The 17325-nt window shown below is 31.3% G+C and overlaps 1 protein-coding gene and 1 long non-coding RNA gene across 2 annotated transcripts; both read right to left on the reverse strand.

The window, feature by feature from the left end:
* Positions 1 to 9224: 9224 nt before the first annotated feature.
* On the reverse strand, positions 9225 to 10133 carry LOC130815599 (uncharacterized). Its single transcript, XM_057682090.1, has one exon. The coding sequence runs from the start codon at positions 10131 to 10133 to the stop codon at positions 9225 to 9227; it is 909 nt and encodes a 302-aa protein (XP_057538073.1).
* A 4212-nt stretch (positions 10134 to 14345) lies between these two features.
* Positions 14346 to 15145, reverse strand: LOC130816172 (uncharacterized). Its single transcript, XR_009042721.1, has 2 exons — positions 14780 to 15145; positions 14346 to 14660 (listed from the first exon to the last, which is right to left on the reverse strand). It is a non-coding gene; the product is annotated as an uncharacterized LOC130816172 (long non-coding RNA).
* Positions 15146 to 17325: the final 2180 nt, after the last annotated feature.

Raw genomic sequence — 17325 nt, forward strand, 5'->3', positions numbered from 1 at the left:
TAAGAATTAAGAATTAAAGATTCAATGATATTTAGATATTTTTTTTTATGGTTTACTTTTCTCTAACAAAATTTCAATTGTTAGATGAAATTTAAATGGTATAGACCAAGTAGTGTAGTTATTCAAGAGATTATAAATCCTTTAGGACAATTTGATTTGTTTGAAGGATTGTGTTTATGCATATACGTTTTGATTTAAAAGGGTGATTTGGTTTTATGATTCTCTACAAAATTTTAATTTGTCAAGAGAATTAAGTATTTAATTTAATTATCATAATTTATGAAATTTTAAGTTTCTTGAAGGATTTTGTGAATGTGACCTTGTTAGACGTATTTTGGTCATGGGATTTAAAAGGTTAATCATTTGAATAATGTATATATAAAAATAATAATAATAATAATAATAATAATAATAATAATAATAATAATAATAATAATAATAATAATAATAAAATTCGGGCAGCAGCAGTTCTGTCTCGGCAAAGGTGCCGATCCGGAAATGTTAGTCGTGTTTCGTTGTTTTATGTACCGATGCGTTTAAAACTCGTTAAACGCTTGAAATAATTAAAAATAGTAATTGGATGTTAGAAATTATGAAATTTGGTACCCAAGGTAATTGACGCGTTCCAAACGCAGCGGCGAAGTCGGATTTTTCATTTGAATTTATTAAACTGTCCAAATCGATCATTTAATTTTCTGGTTAAAATTTACAAAATTGGAACTATTAGGATTTTGATGAAAACATTTAAAATAATCAAATCATAGTGAAGTCTTAGTAGTATGGAGTGGATTAAATGTGTAAACACGTTCTACTACGTGATTGTTTTTTGTGTGTGTGATATTTAGGACCTCGATTCATAAGAGGGCGAAATTTCTATCGTGGTTAAATATCGTTTGGTTGCAGCGCTTAAAGGTACACGCTTAGACCACACAATTGTAATTGGTTATGTAAAGTAATGTTGTGCTCATTCTATATTGTGATGTTGTATATCACGTAAGATTTAGATCCCCAAAATAATTTGTAAAGATTTTAAATTGAAATTTGAGGATGGTTGTGTAATTACCCAAATGGGGCTATTTAATTGGAAATGGATTACCATTGTTATTGTTCCCATAGCAGTTTTGGAACTTTATGGTCACCATGGGGGTATGCATACTTTTGCCTTTGACGACCCGAACAGGACGGGCAACGTCTTAGGTCGGTGGTTGCCTTGGGATTAGCTCTCCCAAGTGTATTCCTCCAAAAAGATTTGGATTTATACTTGAACGACCCGAACAGGACGGGCAACATTACAAGTTAGAATTATCTAATATTGAATGATTTATACTTGAACGACCCGAACAGGACGGGCAATGTTACAAGTTGAGATTAACTAATAATGAATGTATTAGAGCCTATGCATGCTAAGATAAACATATTGCTTGTGTCCAACTCGATTGATATTTGTATGAAGTCTCTGACGTGTATTGGTTTGTTTCTTTGGAACCTACTGTGTGTTGTCATACGACGACTAGTAGATTGATTGCAGGTGGGGTTTGGAGTGAGGTCTCAACTTAGAACCCGTAATCATCAAGACTATGCTATTATCTTTTTGTATTGGATTATGAGTAGAAAGAAACTCTGTAATTATGTAACAGGAGATAGTGTAGTTTTCTTTTCGCTTCCGCTTATTTCAATTAGTTTGTCTAGAGGTCTTTAGGCTCTCGAGTTGTACGTAAGAGCTTCTGCTGACATATTTTCTTTCACGCTGGTACTGTTTTCTGTTTTAGCTATATTTCTTAATCGACGAAACGTTGACGATCTTAGAGAAAAGTCTTCTCTAGAGTCCAAAGAGTGAACTGGAGTTTGTATTTTCATATGGATTTCCGGGTCACTTAAACCGGACCGTTACATATGCTTTTCGAAAATAAAAACATATTGAAGCCTTTACCATTAGTGATAGGTTCTGCCCAAGCAGGGTGTTGCTAATTCGTTTAGGTCAATTAGAGTAAATTTGGGAAATTTACACGTTCGTTTAGTTATCCTAAACAAAATCATTAAAAGGGTTTTGGGTTTGAAGCAAAGGGGTAGGCTCTTGATATAGAGATATCCCCAATCTGTAACAGGAGTGGTAATTTTTGATACATAATTAACCATTAATAATAATGTTTAATACAAAAATATTGCGGAAGTCTCAAAATGTCGAACTGTTAAAAACTTAAATCATAAAAACTGAAACTGTTTAAAACAAAAGTAAAATATTACATCTGATAAGAAATATTGTTTGCTCAAAATGAAAAAAATACATCATTGAGTCATCAATAAAGATACAAAAAGCAACTAAGTTCTCAATAAATAGTAATTGCTGCGGCCTGAATCGGAACCTGAACTAAATCCTGCAAAATGCCGCCATCCATGATATGGATGACAGCGATTGAATCGGTCAACGCTTAACGTCGAGCATGACTTCCTATCCAACTCAAAATACGGAAATTATACACTACATTTACAAAATAATAATTTAAGTACGAACTTATAATTAATGGACACCACCGTATACTTAAACTATATTCTTTTTCTATTCCATACTTTTAAGTCATTAAGATACCATACTCAATCCTGACAGAAGTACGTTACTGCCACTTATACAATTCGGTAATCTTACTTAAGTAAGTTCATTTGGTTAATACTCATAACCGTACCATGCATCATAGCATCAACACTAATCAAGTTTATCACTGATCAACAAGCAAAACAATATGACACCTGATATATGTAAGGGTCTGGTTAGGTGAGGACCGTAGTCCTAAACCCTAACTGTGATGGGAGTTGTCATCCCTCCAATAAAATTTATGTTCGAGCTCTACAGGATAGGTAGTTAACCCCTCGTCTTACACCGCATTTTACGTGTCGGCCAACATGGGCTCCGGGATTTTACATGTCGGTCCATGGTTTGGCATTACCTTAATATTAGGGTCGTTCAATCAATATTCATTCACACAAGTACATCACATTTTTGTTACTACAATTTGACTTTAATTTTGACTTTGATCAACTTAGGTGATAATCTCTTTTATTTAATAAAATTTGTAATCATAACGTAAAATTAACGTTTATGTCTTTATACGTTCATTATTAAATTTTTGCACATTAAATTTTATTTATACCTTTATTTTTAATAGTTCACTAAATTTACACTAATAACTTAATATTCTATTAATAGTCTCCAAATTAATATTTTCTACAAGTAGCTACTAAAATCTATTTCTCTTTAAATAAGTTCCCAAAATCAATATTTCTAACTTTACAATAAAAAAAATCAAATATTCTAATTAAAATTCAAGTTAAAATTGCATCATTTGGATAAGTTTTCAAAATTCTACAAGTTCACCAAAGATCAATATTTCAAGTTTTGAAAAATAAGTAAACTTGTTAGGTTTGCAAAAATCAACATTCTAGTTTTAAAACAAATAAAACTTATAATTTCACAAAATCAATATTTCTAGTTTTAAAACAAGTCAAACTTATAATTTTCACAAAAGTCAATAAATCTAATTTATAAAACGACTAAAACTTGTAATCTCACAAAATTAATATTTCACACATAGTTTGAGCGGCAAGTTTACTAAAAATACTTTTACATCATTTTACATAAATTTTGGTCAAATAGTTAGCAAATAAAATATTTCATACTAAATAGTGATTAAAAGTTACATTTATTATTAAATCTCATATATTCAAGAAAATCACTTCAATATTTAATAACTTATAAAAATTTCTTAAAAGTATCTTTTTAAATTGTTATTTTTTTATTATCATCAAAAATAGATGTAATAATTTGAAATAGTAAATCAAACTCTTTTTTTTATATGATAATGGTTGAATGGTCTATGAGTGTTTTGGGCCCTTTTCACATAAAAAGAACGACTTAATTTAATTTATCATACTAAATCCTAGATTTAAATAATTAACATAAATACTTAAAAAAAAATAAAAACTTTACGCAATAACTTAGAAATTTACTATAACCATAAGGATAAACTTAAATCTCAAAATAAAGTATAATAACAATCCATACTTAATAAAAAATAAGTTCATAACATAACTTACTACCTTATAAACTAATTTGAAGGCTAACATGAACATGTTAATAAATTTCTAACATAAAAATTCTCAAATATAATAACATTCCTAATGTAACACATAACTCATAACATACTAGCACTAGTTTACAACATGAATCATACTTAATATCACTAGAATATAATTTTGCACCCAACTTCCTAAACTTTTTTAAAGATTATTAAATTAACATACTAAAAATACTTTTACCATACACATAATATGATCTTGATCATAATTTCATTAAACTAACATCCTACTAAAACATATCAGCATATTTCATACTTTCCATATTATAAGGTAAATATAATGTGAAATTCCACAAAAAGAGTAGGATAAAAAGTTATACCATACTAACACCAAGGATTAGTACTAAGTACTTATTAGGAAAATAATAAGAAATAAGACCATCTAAGATAGATAATAATGCATCAAAGATAATAAATCCAAACTCTCAAAATAATGATGATCTTCTAAGCTCTCAAAATAATTAAATCCAAACTCCATAAATAATGATACATTAAGTACCCAAAGTAATAATCCAATAATGCTTCACAATGATGATGATTTAAGCTAAATAAAGAGTGTTCTAAGCTCCATCTTCTTGAATTTCTTCAACTAATAATAGGTTTCAAGGTAGTAAGATTTTCATGAAGTGAAAATATAAGAAAGAATGTTAGAAAGATTTGATGATGGTGGTGTAAGTGATCTCATGGCTAAGAGGGGTATTTATAATGGGTTTAGGCAACTTTGTAGTTCATTAGAATGTATGAACAAGAGTGTTAGGAGTATAGAAGAAGGTTAACTTGTGTAAGTGATTTAGAGTGTGTAAGTGAATGTGTAAGAGTTGGAGTGTGTAAATGAATGTGTAAGAGTTTGGAGTGTAGAATAAGGTTAGCTTAGTTAAGGAAATGGTGATAGCTTGTATAAGTGATGAACATCATGGGTTACTATAGAAAAGATTTTGGTTCATTAAATTTTTGTTTTAGTATGTACAAGTGAATATACTTTAAAATAATGGATAAATTTGATCATGGAAATATGTAGTTTACGTAGAAATTTTTTTCTTAAACTATACTTCAAGTTAATAATAAAAATACGATTCATTTTTATGTATAAAATAATTAAATCAAAGTTATAAGATCAAAATAATATGTAGTAATGTTAGTTTAAGGAAGAAAGTTAAAACGTAACGTTTTACAAAACCGTGAATATAATAATAAAATTTTCCTTTTCGTATTATAAAATAATACAATAATATTTTAGTGCTTATAAAAAGAATTTAAAACAAATAATATTTAAAAGTTTAGTATTTGAAAGAAATTATAAAATCGAAAAAGGTTTAGGAATTAAAGATGGTTTGAAATGGATAACCAAAGGATTAGAGAGTTGAATTGGAAATTCGGAATAATTAATTGGAAGATTAAGATTAAGAATTTTGAGTCTGTTACAACTCTTCCCCCTTAAGATAGTTTCATCTCGAAACTAGAAGTTACCGAAAAGGTTAGGGTATCGCGTTCTCATGTCTGCCTCTTTCTCCTAAGTAGCTTCCTCTACTCTGTAGTTTGACCACAAAACCTTGACCAATGGAATCCTTGATCTTCTCAATTATTTGACTTGGGTATCCAAAATCTTATAAATGTCTCCTCATAGGCTAAGGACTCATCGATTTGAAGGGGTTCATGGGTTAGCACATGTGATGGATCATGAACATACTTCCTCAACTGTGAAACATGGAACACATAATGAACTTTTACCAAACTCGATGGTAAAGGCAACTCATAAGCAACTTGTCTAACTCTTCTTAGAATTTCAAAAGGTATAATAAATTTCGGACTCACCTTTCCTCTTTCTTTTAACTCAAAAACATTAGTGTCATTTCCCTCAACTCTATAGATCAACTCAATAATCTCTGGATTCTAAAGTTGTGCCTTATTGATATGGTCAAACAACTTTTGTATGTATGGTCATTGCTCCCAAATACTGTCTAACCTCATGTTGGCTATAAATCTCCAATCTCAAACTCTATATTTCACCTTAAAATCTCAAGGTACAGATTCGACACTCTCGGTCTCCTCCTCAAAACATAAGACAACTTGTTCGCCTAGGGTGGTATAAAATTTCAAGACATAATCCTAATAACCTCAAGCCCTCATTTGACGCATGTTAAATTCCTTTTGGGTAAAGACATATCTCAATATTTGATGATCGTTGTAGATCTTACACGGTAACCCATACAAATAATGTCTCCACATCTTCAGAGCAAGGATTACTACAACAAGTTTAATGTCGTGCACAAGGTAATTCACCTCATGTGGCCTCAACTGCCTCGATGGATAAGCTACGACATTTACATCTTGCATAAGTACACATCCCAAACCTTTAAATGAAGTATCACGATAGACCTTGAATCGTTTGTTACAATCATGCACTATTAATACATGAGCAGTAGTGAGTCTCCTCTTTAATTCATCAAAAGCAATGGTGTACCTCTCACTTTATTAAAATTAGATTTTGGATACCCGAGTCAAAGAATTGAGAAACTCTAGGGTTTCATTGGTCAAGGTTTTGTGGTCAAATCACACAGTTTAGGAAGCTACTTAGGAGAACAAGGCAGACATGAGAGAGCGATACCCTAACCTTTTCGATAAGTTCTAGTTTTGAGACGAAACTATCTTAAGGGGGGAGATTTGTAACAGACTCAAAATTCTTAATCTTAATCTTCTGATTAATTATTTTTGAATTTTCAATTCAAATCTCTAATCCTTTGGTTATCCATTTCAAACCTTGTTTAATTCCTAAACCTTTTCTGATTTTGTAATTTCCTTCAAATACTAAACTTTAAAATATTATTTTGTTTAAAATCTTTTTATAAGCGCTAGAATGTTATTTTATTATTTTATAGTACGAAAAGTAAAATTTTATTATTATATTCACGGTTTTGTAAAACGTTACGTTTTAACTTTTTTCTTTAAACTAACATTATTACTTATTGTTTTAACCTTATAACTTTGATTTAATTATTTTATACATAAAAATGAATCGTATTTTTATTATTAACTTGAAGTATAGTTTAAGAAAAATTTTCCAAGTAAACTACATATTTTCATGATCAAATTTACCCATTATTTTAAAGTATGTTCACTTGTACATACCAAAACAAAAATTTGATGAACCAAAATCCTTTCTATAGTAACCCTAGGCGAACAAGTTGTCTTATGTACTAACTCATTGTAAATTATATTCGTCCACCACATGCACAACACGTGGCTACAAATCATTTATACAATTAGACTCGTAAACAGGGAAATTAAACTAATAGTATGAATTTAATGTTAACAATCAATAATATTCCTTCTACACAAATGCCTTGTTTAGGATTTGAACCTAAGGCCTCTAGGTTGGTACACCAACACTCTAACCACTAGACCATTAGTTATTTAGTGATAATTTAAGTAATGTTAGTATACTTATAAAATAACACTCCTACCACTTAGTGTATTATTATTATTATTATTATTATTATTATTATTATTATTATTATTATTATTATTATTATTATTATTATTATTATTAAATGTAGTACGTCGTAATTAGTCGTCTTAGTGTAGTATTAGTATGTTAGTAGTAGTAGTGTATCATTAGTATAATATTAGTTGTATTAGTATATAATTAGTTGATTTAATGTAGAATTAATATATTATTACTCGTATTATTGTATTATTAGTTGTATTAGTATATTATTACTCGTATTAGTGTATTATTAGCATATTATTAGTTGTATTAGTGTATTATTAGTTGTATTATTTTAATATTTCTATGTAATTAGTCGTATTACAGTATTATTAGTATATTATTAGTCGTATCGTATTGGTGCATTATTAGTATTTATTAGTCGTATAAGTGTAGTATTAGTTGTATAAATGTATTATTAGTAGTATTAGTATATAATTAGTCGTATTAGTATAGTAACACTTCTAGAAGATTAATTTATTATTATTATTTTTATTATTATTATTATTATTATTATTATTATTATTATTATTATTATTAGGGAAATTATCAGTACCCCTGTGTTATCGCACTTTATCTTTGGTACCCTTGTGTTTTTTCAAATTTAAATGGTACCCCCCAGCATATCTTGCTAATTACAAACGTGACACTTTATAAGTTTTTTCCGTTAAGTTGTCGTTAATTTTTGAATTTGACCTAACCATGGTTATTTTCTTATTGCTTATATACCCAGGTGCATCCATTTCAAACACACGTTTCTTCTTCTTCACTTTTCCCTTTTCTCTTCCTTCTCTCCTTCCATGGCTGCTTCTTCAAGATACTCATCATTTTGCGGTAAGGTTTATTCCGGTACTTCTTGAAGATCACCTGGAAACCCTAACGTTAATTCTATTGAAGTTTGTGATAGCTAGGTGAGGTTGAATAAATGCTACTGTGACCCAACAAAATTCTATAATGTTAGGGTTTCGGGTTCAATTAACAATCTGGAAAGAATCTATTACAAATGTATTTCGTTCCAAGCATTTGAATGGGGTTATGATGCTGCTTTGAAGGAAAACCTTGATGAAGCTGCACATCCAGAGGTTCAACGGGCTGCTCTTGTAATGATGAATAGGGAACAATTTGCTGAACTCAAAGCTACTGTTCTAGGGTTGTCCAAGAAGATTGATAGCTTACTTAAGGTTGTTGTTTTCATGAAATCTGTGGTAATGTGCTACCTACTATTGTTGGTTCTTGCCATTGTAAAGTAAGATTACAAGCATTGAAATGGTTTCTATGTATGCTTAGGCATTATGTATTTTGCAATGTAATCTTCTTGAATTGAAGCTATGAAATGTTATCTAATTTAATTTCTTCTTTGTTCTTTATCATTCATTCAAAAACAGAAGTTCATTACCAAAAAATTTAGATCCATATGCATACTAAGCTACTGTTCATTACAAAAGAGGATTAAGATCCAAATTCATACAAAAGAGGATTAAGCTATTGTTCATCCAAATTCATAGATACTTATACAAAAGTGGATTAGAAATTACAATCACAATTGGATTAAGCTATTGTTCATCCAAATTCATTCAAAAGTTAGTAATTACAATCACATAACAGCAATACTATTCACTTAGTCTTGCCCTTTTCCTTCTTTGATGCCTTCTGCTTTGGGACTGACTTCCCCTTGCTCTTAGAGGTTGATGCTTCATCAGTCTTTTTGGTTGCCTTCTTGTGATCAAATTCATGCAAGTGGCCTTGTTGTGACCAAAATCTCCACACTTCCCATATTTTACTATTTTGCTCCTCTTTTTCTTCCTCTCTTCATGATCACTTCTCTTTCTGTTCCTACAAGTCCTAACAGCACCTCTTTTAATCACAAGAGGTAGTATAGTAGGGTGCTCGGTAGCTGGCCACTTATCTTGGTCAGGGATTGGTTTAATGCTATGATCATAAGCCAACTTATATTTCTGCACTGAATACCATTCATGAACAAACGACTGTGGATCAAAACCTTCATGAAAAATAGTTCTCATTCCATGCCTACATGGTATGCTAGTGAGTTGCCACACATTGCAAAGGCATGTGTGTTGGTTCAAACTTACTAACAGTGTTGATTTACCCTCCATCACCTCATACTGCACTGGACTAGACATCAAAGCCCTGCAAAACCTACTCTCATTACACAACACTTGAACTCTCATCACAATGTTTGGATACAACTTCTCCCAATCTTCACACTTCTGCCTCCTTGCAGCTAACCTAGCCATTGTGACTCTTCTAATTCCCTCTAACATAGTTAACACTGGCTTGCACCTGTCAGTTCCCAGTGTTGCATTGAAGCTTTCCACAAAATTTGTCTTGTTAATGTCACACTTCTGTTCAGGATCGAATTTGTGTTTTGTCCATCTCTCTTGTGGCCCTAAGTTCGCAAGCCATTTTCTAGCCTCAGAGTTGTTTTTGTCGATCTCTTCATAGCCGTTACAAAAGTGAAGGCTGAGAAAGCCCCACATGCTAGCCAAAACAGTTGCCATAACTTAGGTCAAGGAAAAGGCTTCTTCTAGTTGGTACTAAGGTGTTTGCAACAGTACCTTGTTTGCACCTTAGGCCACAAATTATTAAGAGTCTTGTCAATTCCCTGCATTTGAAAACAACATATTAAGATTAGGTTTAGAAGATTATGTATAATCAATGTAATGCTAATTAACAAGTATACATACTTTCTACCTGTTAGATATAATGCACCAATTGTCTCCCCTTTTACTTGGTTCAAGCACATATTTAAGATGCCAAATGAAGAACTTCTAACTATCTTCATCTTCACATGAAACAATTGCCCATGGCACAGGAAACATCTTATCAGTTTTATTTGGTGTTTTCTTTAGTGTTCTCTTTGGTGTTGTCTTCTCCACATTACCTTCATCATTAGCTTGACTTTGGATAGGGTCATTAACTTCATCATTGTCTTCATCAGCTTGGTTTATCTCATTCAAAAACTCTACATTTTCAATGATCATATCATTGATGTTACCAGAGGATGGTGGGGGATCCATTTCAGTCTCATCATGTTTGCTCTGCTTTCTAAGAACAGGTAGTTTGGGCCTAAACTCCCACTTTGGTGGTTTCCAACCCTTGGGCTTACAATTTGCAATGGGGTTAGAATGGGGTCCACTTCCATTTCCAACAATGCTTTATCATCACCTAGTTGAACATGTCTCTTTTTGTATACATAACTAAACCTGGGATGTTTAGGCATCAGATGTTCCTCCCGCTCAGCTATATCCCAATAATCAATAATCATGTCTACCAAATTAACTAGGTCTACATCATCAACAAAAACTTGAGTCTCTTTACCCTTGTAAAGAAATTTCAACACCACACTATCATCCATTTACAATCTATTAACAAAAAACAAAAAAAAAATGTCCAACATCAATCATCCATTACACAACACAATTAAATTTCAAAAAAGCCCTAATTTTTAGGGTTTAGAATTACAAGACGACTCAAAACACTTTTATACCACATAATTCAAGTACAAAACACTAATGATCTCAAAATTTAGGGCGAAAAATCAAAACAATTGCACCATTATACACGACATTAAGGGCAAGAACCCAAACAACACAACAACTTGCATGTACAGAAAAAAAGGAGGAAAGATTAGGGAACTTACGAAAGTGAAGTAAAGCAGCAATGAGGAAGAAAACGCTTTGTAGGAGCTTCAACAATGGCATACTCAACCCAAGAAGATGATGATGAAGACAGAGTAAGCAAGTATGCGTGAGGAGGGAAAAGGAAGAGCCAAAGCAAATAATTAAGAAACTAACTATGGTTGGTTTTTTAAAAGATTTAACGGCAACTTAACGGAAAAAACTTAAAAAGTGTCACGTTTGTAATTAGCAAGATATGTTGGGGGTAGGGGTGTTCAAAACCGAATACCGGGTCGACCCGGTTCCGAAAAACCGGGTACCCGGTTTTCCGAATAGCTAAAATTGTATTCCGGATCCGACCCGGTTTAAACCGGGTCGAAAACCGGGTACCCGGTTTTGTTTTTTTTTTTATTTTTTTTTCTTAATTCTTTTAATAATTTTTTAAGCATATAAAAATTACATTAAACTCTTCAACTTTGATTTTAGATAGATTTAAGATAACCGAAAAGAGATTGAAGAACAAGATCCATTTTCAATTGTAGAAAACTGAGGTAGAAATGAGATTCTTCAATTTTGACTAATTTTAGAAGATAAATTTTTAAGATAACCGAAAGGAGATTCAAGAACAAGATCCATTTTCAGTTGTAGAAATCTGAGGTAGAAATGAGATTGAAGAACAAGGTGAGGAAGAAATGCGGGTAAGATAGTAGATTATTGAAACTGAAAGGAAGAAAAGGAACATATGCATCTGAATTACACGCGGCAGAAGGTGAGCAATAGAAAGAATCACTGTTGTTCATTACTGTTCATAATAGAGAGCAAAAGGAATAGTAATGAAGCCGTGAATGGTGAAGGTGGAACAAGGCAAGCAGCAGCAAGAATGAAGGAGGAAGAAGAAGGAATATCAATGGCGAATCAGAGGAAGAAGAAGGAAGAGACTGGAATGGAAGGCGGCACAAGGTAGAAATCTGATTTAGGGTTTTTAATTGTGTCTTTTTAGTTTTTATATTTAAAAATAAAAAAAAAATTAAAACCGGATACCGGGTACCCGATTTCCAAAATTCGTGATCCGTATCCGACCCGAATACCCGGTTTTAAAACCGGGTACCCGATCCGGATTATCCGAATTTTAGAAATCGGGTAATTTATCCACTTTTAAAAATCGAAAAGCGGGTTTTCGGATCGGGTTTTCGAAAACGGATATTTTTGAACACCCCTAGTTGGGGGTACCATTGGAATTCGAAAAAACACAAGGGTACCAAAGATAAAGTGTAATAACATAGGGGTACCATTGATAATTTTCCTTATTATTATTATTATTATTATTATTATTATTATATTATTATTATTATTATTATTATTATTATTATTATTATTATTATTATTATTATTATTATTATTATTATTATTATTATTATTACTATCAACTAGTTGAACAAAATTATTAAAAGTAAGTTAAACAAAATTATAATTAGTTGAACAAAATTAGTTGCAAAATTACTAAAAGTGAATTTGGCCGACTAATACTACTAAAAGCAACAAAAGTAGTCGTATATTAGAATAATATTACTCGTATTAATATATATTACGTAGCTAACACTTATTGGTTATTAGTATATTACTATATTATTAGTCATCGTATATTCCTTTTTGTTCCAATTTAAAATTCCGACGAAAAATTGATTTAGTGGCAATTTAGTCGGAAATTTCGACTAACGCTTGTCAGTCGGAATGTTAGTCGAAAATTTCCGACTGTGTTTTGAGTTAGTCGAAAACTTTATGTCGGAATTGCTCCTTTTTTTTTTGTAGTGTAGCACGGTTAGAGAAAGAAAAGAACATTTTTCACATGTTCTTAAATTGAAAAGAGGATGATAAGATCTAATTTTCACTAAATTAAAAATTGGAAAAGTCTTGGAATAGGTTGGAAACAACCTTAGTCTCTTTTGTTGAAAATACTTTAATCTTACCTAAAGTCATTGTTTAAGGTCTAGTTTGAGTATTTGGTAAGTGAAAAAAGCTTCTCAAAATTTTTTTAAATTTTTTTTTTAAATATATTGGATTAAATCATTATTTATAGATTTTTTTTCTTATATTAGATTAAAAATAAGGGAAAATAGTTACTTATTTTCTAATAAATGTAGAACTAATTAAGTTGGATGAAGATTTTGAATTTAAATCATTAATAAACTTTTTTTTTTTTTTTATTTTCTCTTAAAATATATTATTTTTGTGGCAAGATCAAAACTTGCGATAAATTTCAAATTCAAGTGTCATAATTTATTACACAATCCTACAATTACTATTTACCCGTGACCTATAAGTCTTTATTTGCCATGATATATATTTATCCATGACATAATTGGTGGCACAAATTTTTTTGTCATGATAAATATTTACCTGTGACATAATTTTTTGTACAAGTTTTTGTTTGCCACAAAAACATTTCCCGTGGCATGATTTGTGGCGTAAGTGCTTGTTTGCCAAGATATTAATTTACCCGTGGCACAAGTACTTATTTGCCACAGAATATATTTACCCATGGCATCATTTGTGGCACAAGTGCATCTTTGCCACGATATATATTTTTACCCGTGGCAAAACTTTTGGGTATGATTGTGATGTTGTCTTGAAACCTATTATTCCCGTGGCAAGATCAAAACTTGCCACAAATTTTGAATTCTCGCGGCATAATTAGTGGCACAAGTGATGATTTGTAGTAGTGATGCATTGTGATTAGTAAAAGAGTTTACTTACCTTGCTAAATTAATTATTAAAGTAGGGGCCTAAGTTCGCTTAGATTATTTTAGATAAGATCTTGGAATCAATATATTCACAAGAGACAACTTAAAGTAAATAAAGCTTGATAACTAGTGATATTAAATTGTTTAAAATCATCAAAAGTTATACCATGAAAAATATAATATATTTTTGCACTTTATATATTTCATTTGTAGCTGGCATATGATTAAAATGATGTTATTTATTTTATGTTCATGTTGATATCTACTACGATATTGGTCATTACATTACTGATCTTACATAATAGATTTAGATAACCTAAACTATCATATTGACAATTCTAAAAGAGTAAAATCGATAAGGGTGTAAATTCAAAACAAATTAAATTCAGTCTTCATATTTCAAGTCCAAATCCAAATTAAAAAAATTCAACACCGAACCGAACTAAACCGAACTTCTACTACACCGAACTGGACTGATTACACCGAATTATATCAGTTACCAAACAAAAAACGAGAAAAATTGCGAAAATTCAATTAAAAAAATTAAAAATACATGTGAATTCTACCATCTACAAATTATAAAAATAATTCATAAATAACAATAAGAAATATAGAATTTTTTAAACTGAAAAAAATTATTGAATCTGAAATGGAAATACTCTCCAATCTGCAAAAGAACAATAAATACTTAGAAAAGATATGAAATGAAAAAAAATTACAAAAATTAAAAATATAAAAAAAGCAAAAGCAACAAAAAAGAAAAATCGAGCAAAGATAAATCAGTACCTGATGAAGGTGAAGATGTTGATGAAGATTTACAGATGAAGATTGACGAAGCTGGATGAACAAGGACAAAGCTTGATAGAGGAAGAAAGTGATTACAGAGAAAGGAGGAGGGAGGAGGAAGGAGGGAGGCGTGCTGCGATTGTAAAATAGGTTTAGGCTCTTTAGGGTTACAAGCTTTTAATGGAGAGTTACTTATTGTTTGGGCCTAATGAAAAATGGCCGGTATTAATAAGTAAATTTCGGTGTAGTTTGGTTTTTCAATTTTCCAAATGCAAAACCGAATCCAAATTGAAAAATTCGGTTGAAACTTTTCAATCCAAATAAAAATCATTTTAGAAAAGAATAAAACCAGCTTTCTTGTTTGGTTTGGTTTGATTTGATTTTCAGTTTTTATCCAAATAACTTTCACCCCTAAAAATCGATGGATTCTAATCATACATATCTTTTGCATTGTCATTTAATCAAATAAGTAAATTGGAAACACGCTAAACAACTCCATATATTAAGGTGGATTATTGCACTCATTTGATTTTAAATCATATGGGATATGTAAATCTTGTTTCTTTAAATCACCATTATTGACATGGGGAACGAGCTAGTGATTTATTAGGACTAATACTTCAAAATAAATATTTCTGATTTAAGTACATATTGATGTATCAATTTAATAAGGTGAAGTCTTTTAAAAACTTCAATGGTTTTCATAATGAAGTATGGAATCATATTAACAAGATGATTTAGACACAAGACCAACGTGATTAATATTTGAGTCAAGAAGTTGTTAATCATCAAAGAGTTGTGAAAAGGTTTTACAAATGAACTTCGTCTAGAACACTTCTTATGAATGATGTGTTCAAGTGGAGAAAATGAACCTTATTAGATAAGGTTCATTTGATGATGACTATAGTCAAGTTTTCCGTTTCATTTTGGGTTAATGCAATTTTATTGTTGTTTCATGCTTTAAAATCACAACTCATCCAAAGTTGTTGATACAACACCATATTAGCTATGGATTAGAAAAGCTCCTAAGGTTTTTAAAGATTTAGGGTTGTTAAGCATATGTAAAATGTTTATTGTCAAGTATGCTTCAACCCAAATCTGACAAGGGATATTACTTCTACTACCCTAACAAGAAAAAATGGTTTGGTTTGTCAAGGTATCTTTTTAGAAAGTATTTCTTAAAAGCCAAGTGGAAGAAAAGATTCATCTTGAAGAAGTTTAAGATGATCAATCACAAGTTACTCCTTTAGAGGGAGAGATTGCTTCTATAATGGGAGCTTATGTATTGTACTACCTCTGGTTGTATGTATTGATGTGATTATCCCAATTTGTAGGCCTAGTACGAAGAATAAAACCTCCAAAGGGAACTGTATGTATGGTTAACTCATTCATGAAAGTCATGAAGTCCTCTTATTCGATAAAGAGGAACCTACAACCTACGTAACAACGATGATGAATCATACTTCAACATATGTCTTGGAACCATTGATTTTAAGTTTGTTTATGAGATAAAGACTTGATCAAAGGTGATAGATGTACCAAGAACAAGTGTATTTATAAGATAAATACATGAATGAAAACTTTTGCTGTTTATAAGCACAATTGGTGGCAAAAGGTTCAAGCGAACTTCATATTATTTGCTATAAGAACTTTTTGTAAACAACCATGCTTAAATCCATTAGGATAATCCTAGAAATAATCTTGTTTTATAAAAATGATATTAGATAAATGAATGTCTATACTAACATTCTAAATGGTGATTTAGAAGAGAATGTGCATATTATGACACAAACTAATGGTTGTGTACATCTAAAAAGCTCAAGGAAGATATGTAGGCTTTAAAGGTTCATTCGTGGACTGGAACAAACATCCAGAAGCATTTGTTTTTAAGAGGTAAACAAATAGTTTCGTTTCTTCTATAAATTCGAAAGAGTTATACAAGACTTTTAGTGTGAGTTTTGTTGATTTTCTAAGTATTGTATATGGATGACATATTGATTATAAAGAACAATGCATCGATGTTCGAGTCTGTAAAAGGCTTGACTGAGTAGTTGTTCTTCTATAAAATATCTTATAGAGGCTTGATACATTATGGGTAGGGATGGCCACGGAGTGGGTTACCCGGAACCAAACTGGTGCCGAACCGCTTGGAACCGGAACCGTTCGTGACAGGTTCCGAACCGGCCCGAACCGCGGAACCGTGAAACCGCCAGAAAAAAAGCTACCGGAACCATGAAACCGCCGAAAAAAAACTGCTTGAACCGGACCTAAAAACCGCGGGCCTGAACCGGAACAGGTCCGGGTGAACCGGTCCAACGGTTCCATGAAACCGGAACCGGAACCGGAACAGGTCCGGGTGAACCGGTCCAACGGTTCCATGGAACCGGACCGTGAAACTAGCCGTTGCAAATTTTCCTATAAATACCCATCACTTTCAATCATTTTCATTCACAACTCATCTCTTCTCCTACTCTCTCTACTTACTCTCTCTACTTAATTACTTAATTACGCAATTATTCTCTTAATTACATAATTAGTCTTTTAAT

This window comes from Amaranthus tricolor, chromosome 6 (assembly GCF_026212465.1).
Source record: "Amaranthus tricolor cultivar Red isolate AtriRed21 chromosome 6, ASM2621246v1, whole genome shotgun sequence".
Classification (NCBI taxonomy): Eukaryota; Viridiplantae; Streptophyta; class Magnoliopsida; order Caryophyllales; family Amaranthaceae; genus Amaranthus; species Amaranthus tricolor.